This window comes from Macrobrachium rosenbergii, chromosome 4, assembly GCF_040412425.1.
Source record: "Macrobrachium rosenbergii isolate ZJJX-2024 chromosome 4, ASM4041242v1, whole genome shotgun sequence".
Lineage (NCBI taxonomy): Eukaryota > Metazoa > Arthropoda > Malacostraca > Decapoda > Palaemonidae > Macrobrachium > Macrobrachium rosenbergii.
Genome location: NC_089744.1, coordinates 73521880 through 73538412, shown reverse-complemented (window position 1 = coordinate 73538412; position 16533 = coordinate 73521880). Strand labels below are relative to the sequence as shown.

The window sequence follows — 16533 nt, the reverse complement described above, 5'->3', positions numbered from 1 at the left end:
TGTATTAAAATTTTAATGTTTTGACATGTAGATATGTCAAGTTAGCCATTATATTCACAACTACAGGCAGTCCTCAGTTAATGGCGGGGGTTCCGTTCCCGGCTGAGTTCCAATAACTAAAAATCGTCGATAACCGAAACATCACAATAATTGAGGTAATGTGTTTATGATGTCGAAAGCACCAATAAACTGCTTAACACTGCTGTTAACCACTTACCAATTCCAATAAACCACTTACTGATGCTAGTAAACCACTTGCTGACACCGAAAATCACTTATCGTTGCTGAAAATCTGGTTAACAACAATGGTAGCCAAGCAGCATAAAATCGAACCAATAAGCAAGGACTGCCTGCATATGAAATCTGTTGTGTGGTGTATGAAAGGAAATGGAGTTGTGGAAAGGAAAGACTTCACAGTACAGTCTGACCTCTTAAATTTGGCATTCTGTGGTCCGTAAACTCCCATGATCCGGGACTGTTTTTGAATCAGCCCCATTTAGTTCTTGACCAGCTAAGAGGGCAGTGCCACACATTTCGTTTTTGGATTTTCACGGATTTTGGAACTGAACTTGCTCCATAAATACACAAGCACAGTTTATTTCCAACAAAAAATTCTGTGAAACTTGAAAATATACAGCATACATGTATATACTGTACTTGTGTATCATCCGATCTTGTGTATCTTGCGATCATTAAAACTTTGGCCAAAACCATGATTTCATCATACATATACATCGTGCATAGTGCGAGGTGTATTTTTAGTAGATTAAACTACGCTAGGGTTTCTATGCCCGTCTCAGTTTTGGTAGATACCATTGGTAATGAGTTAGCTTTTAACTAATAAATAGGCCTAGAAGCAAAAGTTCATTAGGTTATTGTAAATGCGAATCTTCATACATTGAATGAGACTTACCAACCTTGTGACTTGTCTAAGAATTATATAATTACTATGTCTTAAAATTAACAACCACTTGCTACTGCGTGCAAGACACAGCATAAACATCAAGTATTGACATAAATAGTCAAATCGAGAAACAGCCATTTGCCAATGTCAGTCACCGTAACTAACACACATCTATGAAGGGTTGCGTTACAGTTGTCGACTTGTTGAAAATTTGCAAATTTCAATGGTGATTTCCATAAGTACAAACAAAATAAATTTTTTTTACCCATCACACAATGGAGAGGAAAATGTTATGAAAGTATGCTACTAAATTTACGGTTGTATTTGTGGCTGAAGAAAGAAATAATGTGCAGGCGACAAAATGTTTTGGAAGAGGAAAAAGCAGCACCTGATATTGGCAAAACCACATACATTTTTAAGCCATGATCTGGTAATTTATGAAAAAAACGAATCTCCAACATACATTTCATTTAGCAACTAATGACTGTGATGTTGGTAAAATGCAGTCAGCTGATGGTTGTAAGAATGTAAATAGTACAAGAATGCAAATTGTGCCTGATTGTTGTGTTCATAAATTATAAGATAATAATATGACAATACTGTAATGCATGAACTATAATCACGTACAGTACATAAAACAACAGTTTTATTAAAATTATCATTATTCTTGTTACAACTGCATTATTTGAATTTTGCAAATGGATATCTGTTGAGTAACAACCTAACCGGGGCCAATAGTCTCTCTCTCTCTCTCTCTCTCTCTCTCTCTCTCTCTCTCTCTCTCTCTCTCACACACACACACACACACACACACACACACACACACACACACACACACACACACACACACACACACACACACACACACTCACTCTCTCTCTCTCTTTCTTTGGTTTCAGGTTTTTGCTGAAAACGAAAGCCAGAAAAGTCTGAAATACTGGAAAACATTGAAAGATGCCAGATCAGAATAAGACAGTGCACTTATAAAGTGGTTTAAGCTCCAACTTAGCGTAGGTTAAAGCATTTTCAGGGAGATGCTTATAGAGCAGGCCAAAGTTTTCATAAGGAACTAAACCTAACGAATGACAGTGATTGTTCATAAGCTTTGTTCTTCTTTTGAAAACATAGCAATACATGCTATGTGGAATGAGCTGGCAAGACTTCATTTACAAAGGGGATTTTTTAGGGGTGATTTCTGTCATCCAGCATTTTCTGTGGTCCAGCAGTGGCCTGGTCCCAGGGGTGCCAGTTTTAAGAGGTCGGGCTATTCAAGTTTATTTACTTTCAGTTTCTCATTTAGCAAGGATATTTTGGTTGTCACTTGAATGAAGGCTAACCTCATAAATTTTTATTTTCATTCCTGTGCATATACCCAGTAATTATTTGCAGGTTAAGATTTTGAAGTCAGATCCCTTATATTTCACAGGTGATGTCTCTGGCCTTGGCTTAGGAGCAGCCGCTACCATTAGTCCATATCGAATGAATCCCGGTTACCGCCGTCCTCCTGGTCAAGCAGACTCGAGTGATCATGGGTATTCTACAATGACTCCACATGATGATTCAGAAAACCTGAATTACACAGATTTGGGAGGTATAGTTAGTCTTCCCTCTCTTCCAGTATCAAGCATGTTGGATGACCCCCCATCTTCATCAGGTTGGTCTCCTCCATCATCTCCTTTACCTCAGAAGACAGGAAATCATCTTGCTGAAGATGAAGACCCACATGATCCCTCTCACACATTGCTGTCATCACGTAAGCAAAATGGACCAAATATTGTCATAGTACCAGTAATTGTACATATGGTTGACACAGTTTGAATATTAAGGCATACATTTAGTACTCAATCTTTTTCTAAAAATATTACTGTACTAGCATAAGTCAGTTTTTATTTTGAAGACAATAGTAACATCTTTAAAAAGACAATAAAGTTAATGCTCTATTGTTAGTTTGTCAGAAATATTTGAGGCTGGAATAAATAACTGAGTCTAGAGCATGTTAAAGTGCTTATTGGATGAATGAAAAGTAATCAAAAAATGAATTTTCTAAAGCACAAACAACCCTCCAGTTTACAAAATCAATTGGTGACTCAGCCTCCATTTGTCTTGTAGTAGTTCCATATGACTGTGTACAAGGTGCACAAAGCATATTACCTCTTAATATTAGGTTTTTAAAGGCTAATTTTAAGAATTAAGCTTGTATGAATGGGATTTACAAGTCTATTACCTTTTATACAAAGGATGTAGTTCAGTCTAGTCTTTAGCTGCAGCTAATGTTTTTTTTTTAAATCATTTTAGCCATAAATTTTTGTTTTGTATGTCTGGGTTACTTATTTACCAAAGATGTAGCATTTTGCAAAACTAGTAGTTTGATTTAATTTTAACTTATCATGAGCAGTGCTCATATAGCAAATGATTACCATGGGAATAATAGGAGTTTGACCATTGAAATTGCAGTTTAATCAGGTTCATCCATTTCCTGTCAGTCATTTAAGAGAGAATACTGTATATGTATTTTTTCTTTTTGCAGTTTGTTAGTTTTCACTTCATTTATATACAGTAATTTCTCAATGTTCATTCTAATACTTTGCTTACCGTTATCGCAATTAATTAAATTCATTCTGTATATTCTCATTTGGGTTTTTCATTCTGTAAGTTCCTATCTTTCTCTTACAAGGTAGCTTGCCAGAATAACAGTATTTTTGACCTAAGTTAAATATGGTAAGGCTGCATGTTTTTAGGATAATTTCATATGCTAAATGGTTGAAAAGTATTTATTTTTTTTTATAAATACAGGAAAGCTTTTAAGTCCTTTATATTTAGTTACTACTGTATTGAAACATTTTGATCTTTTCAAGTAGTTGAAAACCAAGATGGTCACACTTCTTTATTTCTTGCCCATCACATTCTTTGAAGTTATTCAAAGTTGGTGATCTGTGATTCACTATAATTATTTTAAATTGTCTAGTGAGCATGTGTTGTAAATTGCAGATGTACTCATTTTTCTCTGCCTTTATCTGTATTATTACAGATTAATTGTAAGTTGTGTATGAACTTCTATGTGTTCTTTAATATTTGTTTGAGGAGTTTATTCTGTTATGAAAGTGATAATTCCTATTCTTCCAGTGAGATGTATATACAAATTTTATTTTTATGTTTAAATGCCATTAAGACATGCACCTATTTTTGTTATGAAATTTATTTTTGAAGTAAATACTGCTTGACAAATACTTTGCACAGCAGCTATATTGAAAGTTGCATGTTGATACCTTAATTTGGTATTGGATTAATTTTTATTTTTACACAAGTGCCACTTTTGTCTCTTTCTTTCTTTCTTTGTGTTGTGGAACACCCACATCAGAAAATAGCCCTAATCACATACTGCAGTAACATGTAAACATTGGTAGTGAAGCTAGTGAAGCACACAACCATTTATCCTATAGATGAAGACTATAATGACAATAATTGGTAGTAGCTCAGAAATGGTTATGAAATTTTTGGTTTGTTTAAAATATATATATAAATTTGTCAGGACCAGAAGCCCCAGATTGAAACTTAAAAATAGTGGTGACAAAATTAGAAGTAAAGCAGAACCATCCAAGCTGTCACGGAAATAATAGGAACAAGGGTTTTTTTTATAATTTCTTGTCATTCACAAATTCATGAAATATACATATCCTGATGATTCAGTAGTTTGCTTAAGAAAATAATGTTTTACATAAAAGCCAAAACTTGACTGTGACGTAAGATGTAGACATGCTTCAGAATTTGGGAACTTAACTAAAATTATGAGTTACTCTGAGCTTCTTTTGTGTCATTTAAATGTTTTCATAACGAAATTGAGGTCTAACCTATTAGTTAAGAAAAGGAATTTTTGCAATATTCATTTCTTATAATTGAGGTCACCTTTATGGACCAAAGAAAGCATTTTATAGACTTAAAAATCAAAATACTTTACATTATAAATGTAATGTGTTGTATTTTTATAGAACATTTCCATTTTGCATCTGATTCTTAGCTAACAAGTCAACATGATTTATTAAAGTAATCCCCCCTTGTTCAGTCTGTGTACCATTTTTAAAATCTTATGAAAAATTCCAATTTTCTCAGCATGGGAATTTTTCTTATGATTTATACTTTCAAAATATTGGTTGCCATGTCCTGTGTTGGATTTTTGTAAAAATTACAAAAAGCTGGTTTGATGAAATTTGATTAATTGATAGTACAGTACAGTAATGCTAAAGTTTTATACATAGAGAAATCAACATTAAATTATTGATAGTAATAATAAAGTTTTATATGTAGAGGAGTCAGTGTTACTATCATTAATTTTTAGTCTCTTAATTTTTTTACTACATAACTTGCGTGTTGTGTTCCACTATCATAGGTAATGTGATTTTTTATATGTATTTCTTGCACTCTAAAACTAAGTTTCATAGAAGACAGATGGCTGACTAAAGATTATTCAGTTTATACTACATATATTTATTGTGTGATAAGTATAATCTGGTTGAAAGGACCGTAAACTAATTTTAAATTGGGAAAATTTAATTGAAGTTAGTCACAAAGTATATATTAGTTTTTGTAACAAAGTATGGAGACTGTGATAATTGTGATGATTCATATTAAATTTCTTTCACATACTACAATTACACAGCAGTTGAGAAATTTTAATTATCTTTTTCTAGAATAGAATTCCAAAGTTATTTTTGTATGTTTAAATTCCAGTGTACAGGCTGCACTTTATTGTTTCTCTCTCTCTCTGCAATGAATATTCTCACAAATGAAACATCACTAGCCATCAAGAAAAAACTAGCGGTAATCTTGGCTAACATCTTTGTCCTTGAAATTTTACTACATTCTGTAAATTAAATTACTATTGGGATTCATCAACAGAAACATATTTCCAGTGTGAGATTCAAGGAATTTACAATTTTGTTACACGTTATATTTAGTATTTTTAATGAGGGACATTGTTTATATTCCTAATTTTCATAACCTGTTATTTTTCTGTTTTAAAGTTGAAATTTTCAGTGACAAGGCAGTGAGTTGTCACACCTCTTCATTATTAATGTTTTAGAAAAAGTGCTGGAAATTAAAAAATTTCCTTAGAAGAAAATTTCTAAATGGAACTTTAGCTGTGGACTTCATTTGTGAAAAATTTTTGTGAACTTAAGATACTGGAATTTTAGTTGCAGTTCAGATCAGTATTAAGATTTAGCTACAGTATTAAATTTCTTATCATAGTTAATTTCCATTATACATGAGGTACAGGAGTAAGGTACCTATTTATCCATTCTCATGACATTAGCTTTGTCAGAAATTTGTATTTAGACTCCGTAATTTTTGTAAAATTTCTGTATTTTTTTACAGTATTTTTTTTCATTCTTTCCTTTGATTAGATTGATTGTATGATGTAGATATTAGTGTTTGCTCAAAGAATGTCTCTTTCAGATGATTTTGCCATATTTTTGTGCCATATATTTTTAATATTTTCTATACATTATGTACACATTTTAATAATGTCCCAGTGATTTGTAAGTATTCTTTTTGTTCTAGAAGTAATGGGCCATTATGGCAGGTAACTCATGAGCAGCTGTTCATTCTAACTCGAGACCATAAATTTATGTTTGATTTTTGCCTTTTGTTTTATTTGTAGTTTTCTCCTTTGTTGACCATTACTCAGAAAAATACATTCACATGCAGGAGTAAAGAACCAATTGTCTGTTGAGAGTGACTGACTAATATAACCTTCTGCTGGATATGATAACCTCCTTGAGGTGTTGTGCAGATGTGAGAAGAATCTTATTTGACTGTAGAATGACAAATTTTAAATCAATTTGTATTTTTCATAACTAACAAACCTATGGTCTTAACATAAGGGAAAAATTCTCTAGCGCCTGCTGGAGTCTGGTTAAAAAAGTACAAGGAATTTGGTGGCAAAGGGAATTAGCCAAGATGGCAGTGAGGAGGAGGCTCCGCAGACCTCCCTCGCCCCTTCTCGGCTCCATCGTGTCAGTTTCCTTGTCCCAGGTAATTGGATGAGGGGTGACTTGAGGTGGGCAATATATGTTAAGACTGCAGGTTTGTTAGTTAAGAAAAATACAAATTGATTTAAAATTTATCATATGTTCATATACAGAACAAACCTTTGGTCTTAACATAAGGGAGACTTACTCTTGGAAGGAGGATAGAGAGAGCTCCTGAACCGACTGGAGGTTCAGCTCACCCTGGCTCACATAGGAAGCAGTCATATGCTTTTGATCTGTTAAGTATAAGGTTACTTACCAGCCAGACATCTGGGTCAAGAGACAATGTAATTCCTGTTACACTGTGTCTTAAGGTGGTTTTGCGTATCCATATACCAGCCTTTAAAATCCTTGGAACCAATAAGTTCTTTTTGAAAGCAAGCACTGAATTGGCATCTGAATTTGAAGAAGTATACACTTGCTTGATTACTTCTCATAGCCAAAAGGAGATAGAATTCTTGGACACTTCCTTCTTGTTCCAGCCTGTACTAACAAAAAGCCCTTGACAACCTGGTCTGAGATGTTGAGTCCTTTTTAGTTATGCAGTTTCCTAACGGGACATAAACGAATTTTTCAGGATCATTACCAACAAAATCTCCAAGGGAAGGGATGGAAAGACTCGAAACTGTCATCGTGACCAGAGGGATTTTGAGACTTGGCTACGAATCCTGGGACAAATTCGAAGACTACTGACCCCAACCCCTCCTGTGTTTGACGTTAAAAAAAAGTTTGTTGTTCACCAACTCTCTTTGAAGAGGCCAAAAAGGAAAACCATCTTCAGGGTTAAATTTCTGTCTGATGAAGCTCTTAGGGGTTTATATGGACTACGTGTGAGATTGCTAAGCACGAGTGTTAGGTCCCAATTCGGAGGTCCAAGATCGCAGTCAAGAAAAAACTGGTGCGATGGAGCCGAGATGGGGCGAGGGAGGTCAGCAGAGTCTCCTCCTCACCGCCATCTTGGCTAACTCCTGTTGCCACCAAATTCCTTGTATTTTTTTAACTGAACTCCAGCAGGCGCTAGAGAATTTTTCCCTTATATTAAGATCAAAGGTTTGTTCAGTATATGAACAAATATATATTGTGACTATCAAAATTAAAAAGTTTTGGTTGCTGTTTTCGAATTTCCTTTATTACTGAAAGCACAAAACTGAAAAGCATTAGAGTTTTTATATTTAATTTGTCATATTTTTCCTTGTCATTCTGTACAGTAGGAGAAAATGTAACTCGGCATGAACACTTGCGCTTTATCTATCTAACATACTATAGTCGGTATCAGCTGATCTGTCACTGAAATATTGTGTTCAATAATACATACTGTCATGGCAACACTGCTGATGATGTTGGCCACTGATTGGCTCAGTTCCATCTTATTTGATATTGTCACTGATTGGCTCAATTCCATCTTATTTGAATGTTCACAGACTTTAAATTTCTACCAAAGCACATAACAAATGTCCTTTTGAGTTGCTTTAGAGAAACCTGAACTACATGGATAAGAAAACTAAATACCAGAAAAAATACTGGTAATGTATATACTCACAACCAGAGAGGAAGATGGGGTGTGAGAATCTAACCTGACATTTGAATTTAGACCTTCAGATGAATCTGAATTGCTCTTGCTTAAATCCCACTGTGGCAATATATATTATGCAAGCATCCATTAAAATGTTTGAGACTAATGTAAATAAGTCAAAAGACTTGACTACACAGTAATAATAATAACTTATAAGTATTTCATAACCAAACACCTATAGTATACATACTCGAGTCATTGCATAAGTTTGTTACATTTTCTCAGACATATACATCCTAGTCATACTACCAATGTGTAACATGCATGCTCCAGTTACTACTGTTCTTCATAAATTTTTATTTATAAGTGATAAAAGTCATTATGTCATACATGAAATTTCTGAAAAAAAAAAAATTACATGACTGACTGACTTAGTCAGAATTAACAAAATTCCATTCTAGTCTGAGTATTGCACAACTGTCATTATATTTCTTTCATACTGTTCTCAGAAATAACCATACTTATACTGCCTGATGTATGAAATTAGGTAGAAATCATGTTATAAGAGTACAGTGAGTAAGACCTCCTGGTGCACAGGGCAGGATGGGTAATAAAACAGAAGCTCCGTAAAATTCCCGTGGGAGAACATTAGAATACATACTTGCTGTTAACAAAGCAGAGTTGTGTTTTATGGAAACCATGTGTATGTCAATGTATACATGTTGCAAAATAATTAAAAATTATGTATTATAATGTACTTATCCTATTTGAGAAAATAATGGCTATGACAAGTTAGCCTAGTCAAGCTAAGCATTCAAAATTAAATTCATAGCTTCATAATTTCAGTTCCCCAGTGATGCTAAATGAGCAACTAATTTCTAATAGTTTTTAAATATATTTCTGCCTTTCTCACATTAAGTTACTGACAATAAACCCAGAAAACAGTATAACCATCACCAGGTTCTGACTCTGAGTATTGGTCAGTTATTTTGTTGCCACTGATAGATATGATGAGTGGGCAAGGCTGGTGTCGAGTAAAATCAGCAAAGGCCTACATACGAGAATGCATTCCCTTCCCCCTTCTCTCATGCTAAACATAACGAAAGCTTATCATTACTGAAAATATTTGTTAATCCAAATAAAGTAATGCTAGGAGACAGTCGAGTCCTAGTCCTATACAGTATTGCAGTGTGTTAGGACAATGGAATCACCGTTTCTCTCTCTCTCTCGCTTTCAATTTGTGTTATTCTCTTTCATCTGTCTCTCTTTCCAAGCATTTGCTTCATTCTCTTGTGTCCTTTCCCCTGCATTTTTTCTCATCATCTGTCAGTGGGCAAATACACCCCGCAATGTTGCCATGACCACTTTCAATGAATAATAATTTATTAGTGCCAGATGAATTGAAACGTAGTTGATAATCTCATGGGTTTGGTTAAAACAAGTTTGGCATGAATTGTCTTTCTTTCATCATTCCACACACAACTTATTTTCTATTGCAGAAGCCTAGTCTTCACATGTTGTACCACATTATCCAGTTTCTTTTTACTCATCATTATTCCTGTTGCATATGTAGATTCTTGTGCTGGTGCCAGCTCTTGTGTAGGAGACAATAAATGCTCAAGAGAAATAATTTAAGATGGTGTTGGTGATGATGGAGAGTTTTTTCAACTTATTTTTTTACTTTCATTCATTTGTACCATCTAGTTCATAGTTTACAACTGCTTTAGCGAATACTAGCATCAGAGAGGCTGGCACTGAAGAAAACTAGCAAAAATGTCTGGCAGTGTTGAGATCTACATTTTACATTACCTGCAGTTTATTTTTAAATGTACTATAGAGGTTGCAGCACAACTTTAAAAAAAAAAAAGTGACAACTCTATGGGGACATTTCAAGTGGTATTCCTCTTCTGTTCTGTTTTCTTCACTTATGCCTTTTATCCAGCAACAAGTGATACCTATAATTCGGCCATCTATGCCTCTTCTATTTCTATACTGTACTTTTGTTTGTCTGTCTCTTTTATTAGTGGCAGTCAAGTCTTAGAATGATTGTTCTTCACCCACCACCTCTGGTCTTTAAAGTAGAGCATAAGTGAATTGGGAGCCTATCATTTACAAAAGTTCAATTTATTCATAGTTTCTGGTACTCACCCATCCAGTGTTTGTGCTGGGCAAGACTTCCTGCTAATGTCCCTCAATGTTGCCTGTGTTTAAATTACATTCTCCATCTTAGGAAGCAGAATTGGTAAACTTGTAAGATTCTCAACTGGAGGGGCTGGCAGGACACTGATGGGTAAGACAAAATAAAAAGTGCAATATAGTATTGTAAACAAACTCTCAAGTAGCCAGATTACTAGACTGGAATGCAATAAAAGTAATTTTCAAGTTCACTTATAATTGAAGATCCCAAAAAATGGTATTGAGAGATATTGTGGACCACATATCCAGGGAGGGGTCTGCCTTTGTTCTGTATGAACAAAACAATCAAGTATATTAAATTTTTAACTCGTCATAGAATGAGCAATGCCAAAGGAATATATTCTATTATCTACAATATGGTGGATGATAAAGAAGCAACTATTCACTTGCCTGGCCACAAGTACTGGCTCAAAGATGTATCCTTGATCTGAGATGTCTTGTACAAAGCATATCCTAAATAGATCATCCCAACAACCATGACTGCTCCTTGAAATCCTCTTCAACTAACAACAACAATTTCTTTACTTTATGTACACTAACTTCAGAAAGAGCATAGTGAATATCTCCCATTTTTATGTGATGCATTTCTGGATATAGTCTTAGGCACCTTGGTCTACAGTTTCTCTTGCCTAAGGTACTATTGTAGATCCTTTACTGAGTATAAGAAGGTATATTCATTCATCCTCAATGAATGCTATTCATGCTGAGTGAACAAAAGGTCAGTGACAATACTTTGCCTTGTAGCTAGTTCTTTGCCAAGAAATTCAAACAAATGTATAGTAAGCCTTAGGTAGCAATCCTGCTAATGGTTCTTGCATTTACCTAATTCTGCTTGTGGATGCAAAGCCTATGATGTATGTCATCTTGACGAGTGGATCCCTGAAGGATAACTGGTTTAACAGCTTTCACAGTTCATCATCAATAAGACTTTAGACAGCTAGAGTACATTTCTGATGCAGTTTCACATCCCCAACTGATCAGTTTTTCATTGGGCAAAGTTCAGGTCTTGACTGGGAATGCCTTCATTTTACTTATTTAAATGTCTAAATGAATGGAATGTAAATCTCTTGTGATCTAATATAGTTAACAAAATGGTTCTATGGCTCTGAAAGTTTCTACGATCTCTTCACCAGAATGACAAAATTCCTAATATTTGTAAGATTCTTTCTCTCTAGCTCAAAATATGTTGTGTAATCCCAAGAATCATATAAAAGTTTCTATTTGGTCACTGATTTCATGCATATCTTCTCAAGGTGAGAAAGATCATATTCCAGGTAGATTTTCTTTGTTGCCTTTCCAGTACCATAGTGTTTGGTTTGCTTACTTTGATGTCCAATCTACTCTTTTCATCTTTTGAAGACTTCTTCAACCTCTATGTACTGTTCCTCTTTTAGCACCAAACCCTTTGCATATCAGTACTTAGAGGCCTCCTTTTCTGTACTCCTTTAATGCTTACTCCATTACTATAATATACAACACCTTCCTTAAATTCTTTTGATATACACCCAGTGTCTTCACTCTGGATATAGTAACATCACTAATTTACAATCTTCATGATACCATCTGCTTTTGTAAAGCCCATCTAATTTCTCATCTTGGAACTCTGGTCAAATGCCTCTTTAATATCCATAAAAAGAGGTACCTCTGTAGTTGCCTCATTATAAAGACAGCTTCTGTTGCTGATTTTCTTGGCATAAAACAAAGTGATTTGAACAATTTTCCCAAGCCTTTCCTCTAAGTACTATTACAGTATATAAAGCAGGTGATGTATAAATGCAAGAGCTGATAAGCATATACTGTTCCCTGACTCCAGTAAATACATGTAATGAGAAACCTAACCCAATGAGGTCTACTGCAATCACTTCACAAAGAATCTGTTAACTGTCAATGGATATGTGTCACGGCATCTTTCTGGATTTCCTGTTTTTACTTGCTGTCAAGTAAATAGAAAAGCTCAGTGGTGTTTACTTCACTGGATGTTGGCTGATCAAATATCCTAATCACTTTGATGGAAAAAAACCCAACCCATGGGCATATTTTAACTTTTCCTGAAGGAGTGCAAAAGATGGTGGCCTAATGCTTCTGCCCCAGAGTTTGCCATTGAACATTTTTGAATAGGTTCCTACATCTTGGGGTTGGTACCCACTTTCACTCCTACAATGAGAAGACTTCCTGGATATACTAGTAGTGACTTGTTTCATCTCTAAGAGCACAGAATATTTTGGAAGGTACAATTAAGGTATTTTCTCCCAGTATAAGACACACATGTCCAAGGAATTTTCCCTTAGTAAATAGCACTTTTAAATGTCTATGGTAATTTTTACAACTGTAATAATTTCTCCTCATCCAAAAGCTTCATCAGCTCAAATTTCCTTCCATAACTTTCCTAGGTACAAGACCTTTAGAAAATCCTTTTCTTGCTGTGACTTTCTTCCTCCTCTGGTGGCTGTATCATCAACTAACTTCTTCCAGTCAAGAGTCAATAGGCAACCATCCTTTCATACAGAATACTGCTACATACAGGTGATTTCATTCTTGTCATGTTCACAGTCATCAACTGCCAAGACCCTACTTTCCTGCACCAGAGCAGATATACAATATTGTTCCTGTCTAAAGTTTCCTTCAGTGACATCTGGACCGCCGTTTGTGTAGGATTTTGTCTCGTACCATACCAGTCAACCTGTTTTCTCTATGTGTACTAAAGGATTTAAGCTTTCTCTTTCCTTAAGCCTGTTTCAGAGAGGATGCAGCATTTACTCTACTTGACCTTTCTAAGATTATCCTTGTTGTGTGTTTTGCCGTTTGTCCATTTGTTAGCAGGATTACAGAAAATTTTAGGGTGGATTTTTATGTAAATTTTACCAAAAGGTGGTCCAAATAAGTGGCAACAAGTTATTAGATTAGGAGAGATAGTTAAGGAACTTTTGGTTATGAGGGATCATTCATAGGGTGGAGTGCTCAGTTTTATTGTGAAAGATGCAGGCTCAAGAAGTTGAAACTATATGCAGCAGTACAAAAGGTTTTAATAACCAAATTTAATCATTCCTCTGTGACTGGCAACAAGTGATTAGATTTGGGGAGAATTATTAAAGTAACTTTTGTGGGAATGCAGCCCTCTTGGGGTGTATTGATTAGTTCTGCCTTGGCAGAGGTCTGCAGTCTTCAAACTTTTATTAATGTAGTTTGTGGAGAGTACTGCTCATCTCATACTGTTAAATGAAGTTTTAAATGCACATTCACTTTCCTGTGCCTGCCTAGAATGTTCATGGTCCTCCTCCTCCAGGTTTCTACTCTTCTAAACCAGTCCAGATTAATTCTAGGTAGTTAATAAAGTGGAAATTGTGCTTCCTTACACCACAGAATCACATAAAGCCATAGTCTACAATACCTTTCAACAAGTCCTGACAGCCAAAACTGTACTACAGTTTAGTCTACAACATACCTGACCAGCCAGGTTTGTTCTGGCTGGTTATTGAGTGTTAATTGTGCTCCTTCATGCCCTTAAATATTAGATAGTTACAATCTCCATCTTCTTACCTCAGTTCAGAAGAGTTAACCTTCAAGTTTTGTCTCCCACAATGTCTGAACATTTTCATTTTTGAGGGTGTACCTTATTCTGAATATCTACACTGTAATGCCCTGGCTTTTTATTAACAGGAATTTCCAATATCATTAAGGAATGTGACAAAACAGAAGCAAATCTTCTACAATCGTACTTTATGTTACACCAATGCTTGTGTAGTCTTGGTTTTTCTGATGGCATGACTCTCACTTGTCCAGCCAAGGATAGGTGGCTACTATGAAACAGTGCCCCTCATAAGCCTTGTGAGTAAGCAAAATAATACCAATACCTTTAACTGGCCTAGACTTAGTGCTGACTCACCAAATCAGCAAATGTGCTAATGATACAAAAATTGGGTATCAGTGCTGTGATGATATAATGATAAAACAGTTTCAGGAAGATCCAAAGAAAATAGACAAATGGTTGGGAAGATTATACAAAAAATTGGGTATCAGTGCTATGATGATACAGTATAATGATAAAGCAGTTTCAGGATGATCCGAAGAAAATGGGCAAATGGTTAGTATAATGGCAGATTTCATTCAACTTTTGATAAATGCAAAGCCATGCACATAGGGTATAAAAACAAGGAAGTATAATTATCACAGCTGCTTTTGGGTTATGATTGGGTTGTGTTTTCCATCATAACCAACTGTATAGCCAATTTTCAGTCTAACAAATTTACATGTAAAGTACATTCCATATCATTATAAGCCCCTACCCCATCAGCATAATCAATGACTTTTGAAGCTCATATAATACTGGATGTGGAAAAGGATATCTATCAACTCCAATTACAAGTCATCTTTTTCTTCTAATTTGCTGTCTCACACTTGTTACTGGAACACTTGACAGATACTTTCTCAGCATTCACTATACAAAAAATCATTTCCATTTGTTCACTTAAAGAATCACAATGCATCTAATCATCAACTTATATTTACTTGAAGAATCACATCAAAATGAAATTTTCTTTGCATTTTCAAGAATCACAACAAATTCAATTATTCCATTATTGCTTCAAGAATTACAATGAATGAAATAACTTCTCAGCAGAGATGGTCAAGCTACTGAACATGCACTTTTGCCAAATTAGATAAGTACAGTATAGGAGGTTGTTATAGAGAATCTCAGATTGTACAAATACTTTATAGGAAATGTCAGCCCACACAACCATGTAGTAATTTCCAAAACAAAGGATTATGGTAGCTGGTTGTTAATTTGTATAAGGGACCATTTTAATCTAAAGAGAGTCAAACACTTCTAGTATTAAGCAGTACTCATTTAGGGTACCTCAACAAATTACGAGTGCCAGTTATGCAAAATAAGCAAACACTCAAGGCATGGTAATACCAGACATTTCCTACCATAATAAAACTTATGGAAAATGGCCAAGCAAGAAATCTTTTAACATTATCCTATGCTGATCCTGACATATCTAGAAAAAAAAATTATAATTTTGAACAATTTTTATTTAAAAGATAAGGGTTGTGATGTTGCTAACATCTGGACTCATGCATACTACTCCAACAGAGCAACATTAGACTGAAATATCTTATGCAATTGACATAAGCCCCACCATCTCTGCTCATTAAGGAAGCTAAGCAATCCCTTGATGAGTTTTTGTACTGCAGAAAAAATAAGCGTGAACTCAAAGGTGACGCAAAGTATACTATCAAACACAACTAAGAATAATTCGAGCAGTGTTACAAATGCACAATAAATCACTGGGTGGAAGCATGGGAGGCTAATGGATAATGAAGTCTTGGCTTTTATTCAGTGTTACGTCTCATACCTTACAAATTACAACAACTGGTGGTTTACTCTGGATATACATTATGATACCAGCTGATTCATTTGTATATGGAGAGAAGAATTTACTGAAGCAAAGGCTTCCATCATTCACATACAACACCATCATCGCCTCAAACACTGCATGACACAAAGGATCTCAACCTTACTCCACATATAAACACAAATTGTTCTTCATACATTCATATTCCTTACCTTATTTCCAAGGCCAACATGAAAAACACAGGTCCTACAGAACTACAGGTATTTTGCAGAAAACTATAATGGTCGAGGCTCACAAACTAATGTACAGTACATGTACTGAATTTACACTGCTGGGCTTCTAAAATCTATGAAGGAGATAAAGTACTGTACACAGCTTCTTACACCCAAGTTATGAAGCTTAAATGAAACAACATCATGACCAACCAAGTCAAAAGAAATTGAATAATTTTGGACTCTGCCATTTATTGTGGATGCCTTGGTGTATCTAGTTGCAGTACAGTGTATCATATCTAAAAGGAGAATCACAAGAACCTAA

At 35.0% G+C, this 16533-nt stretch overlaps 1 protein-coding gene across 2 annotated transcripts in view; it reads left to right on the top strand.

The window, feature by feature from the left end:
* The window catches only part of LOC136835695 (VWFA and cache domain-containing protein 1), a 60545-nt gene extending 54005 nt beyond the window's left edge, over positions 1 to 6540 (top strand). For both annotated transcript variants that reach the window (XM_067099551.1, XM_067099547.1), the window contains exon 23: positions 2331 to 6540. In XM_067099551.1, coding sequence (XP_066955652.1) covers positions 2331 to 2722 — 392 coding nt within the window. In that variant the 3' untranslated portion in view covers positions 2723 to 6540. The remainder of the gene's footprint in view (positions 1 to 2330) is intronic.
* The last annotated feature ends 9993 nt before the right edge of the window (positions 6541 to 16533 follow it).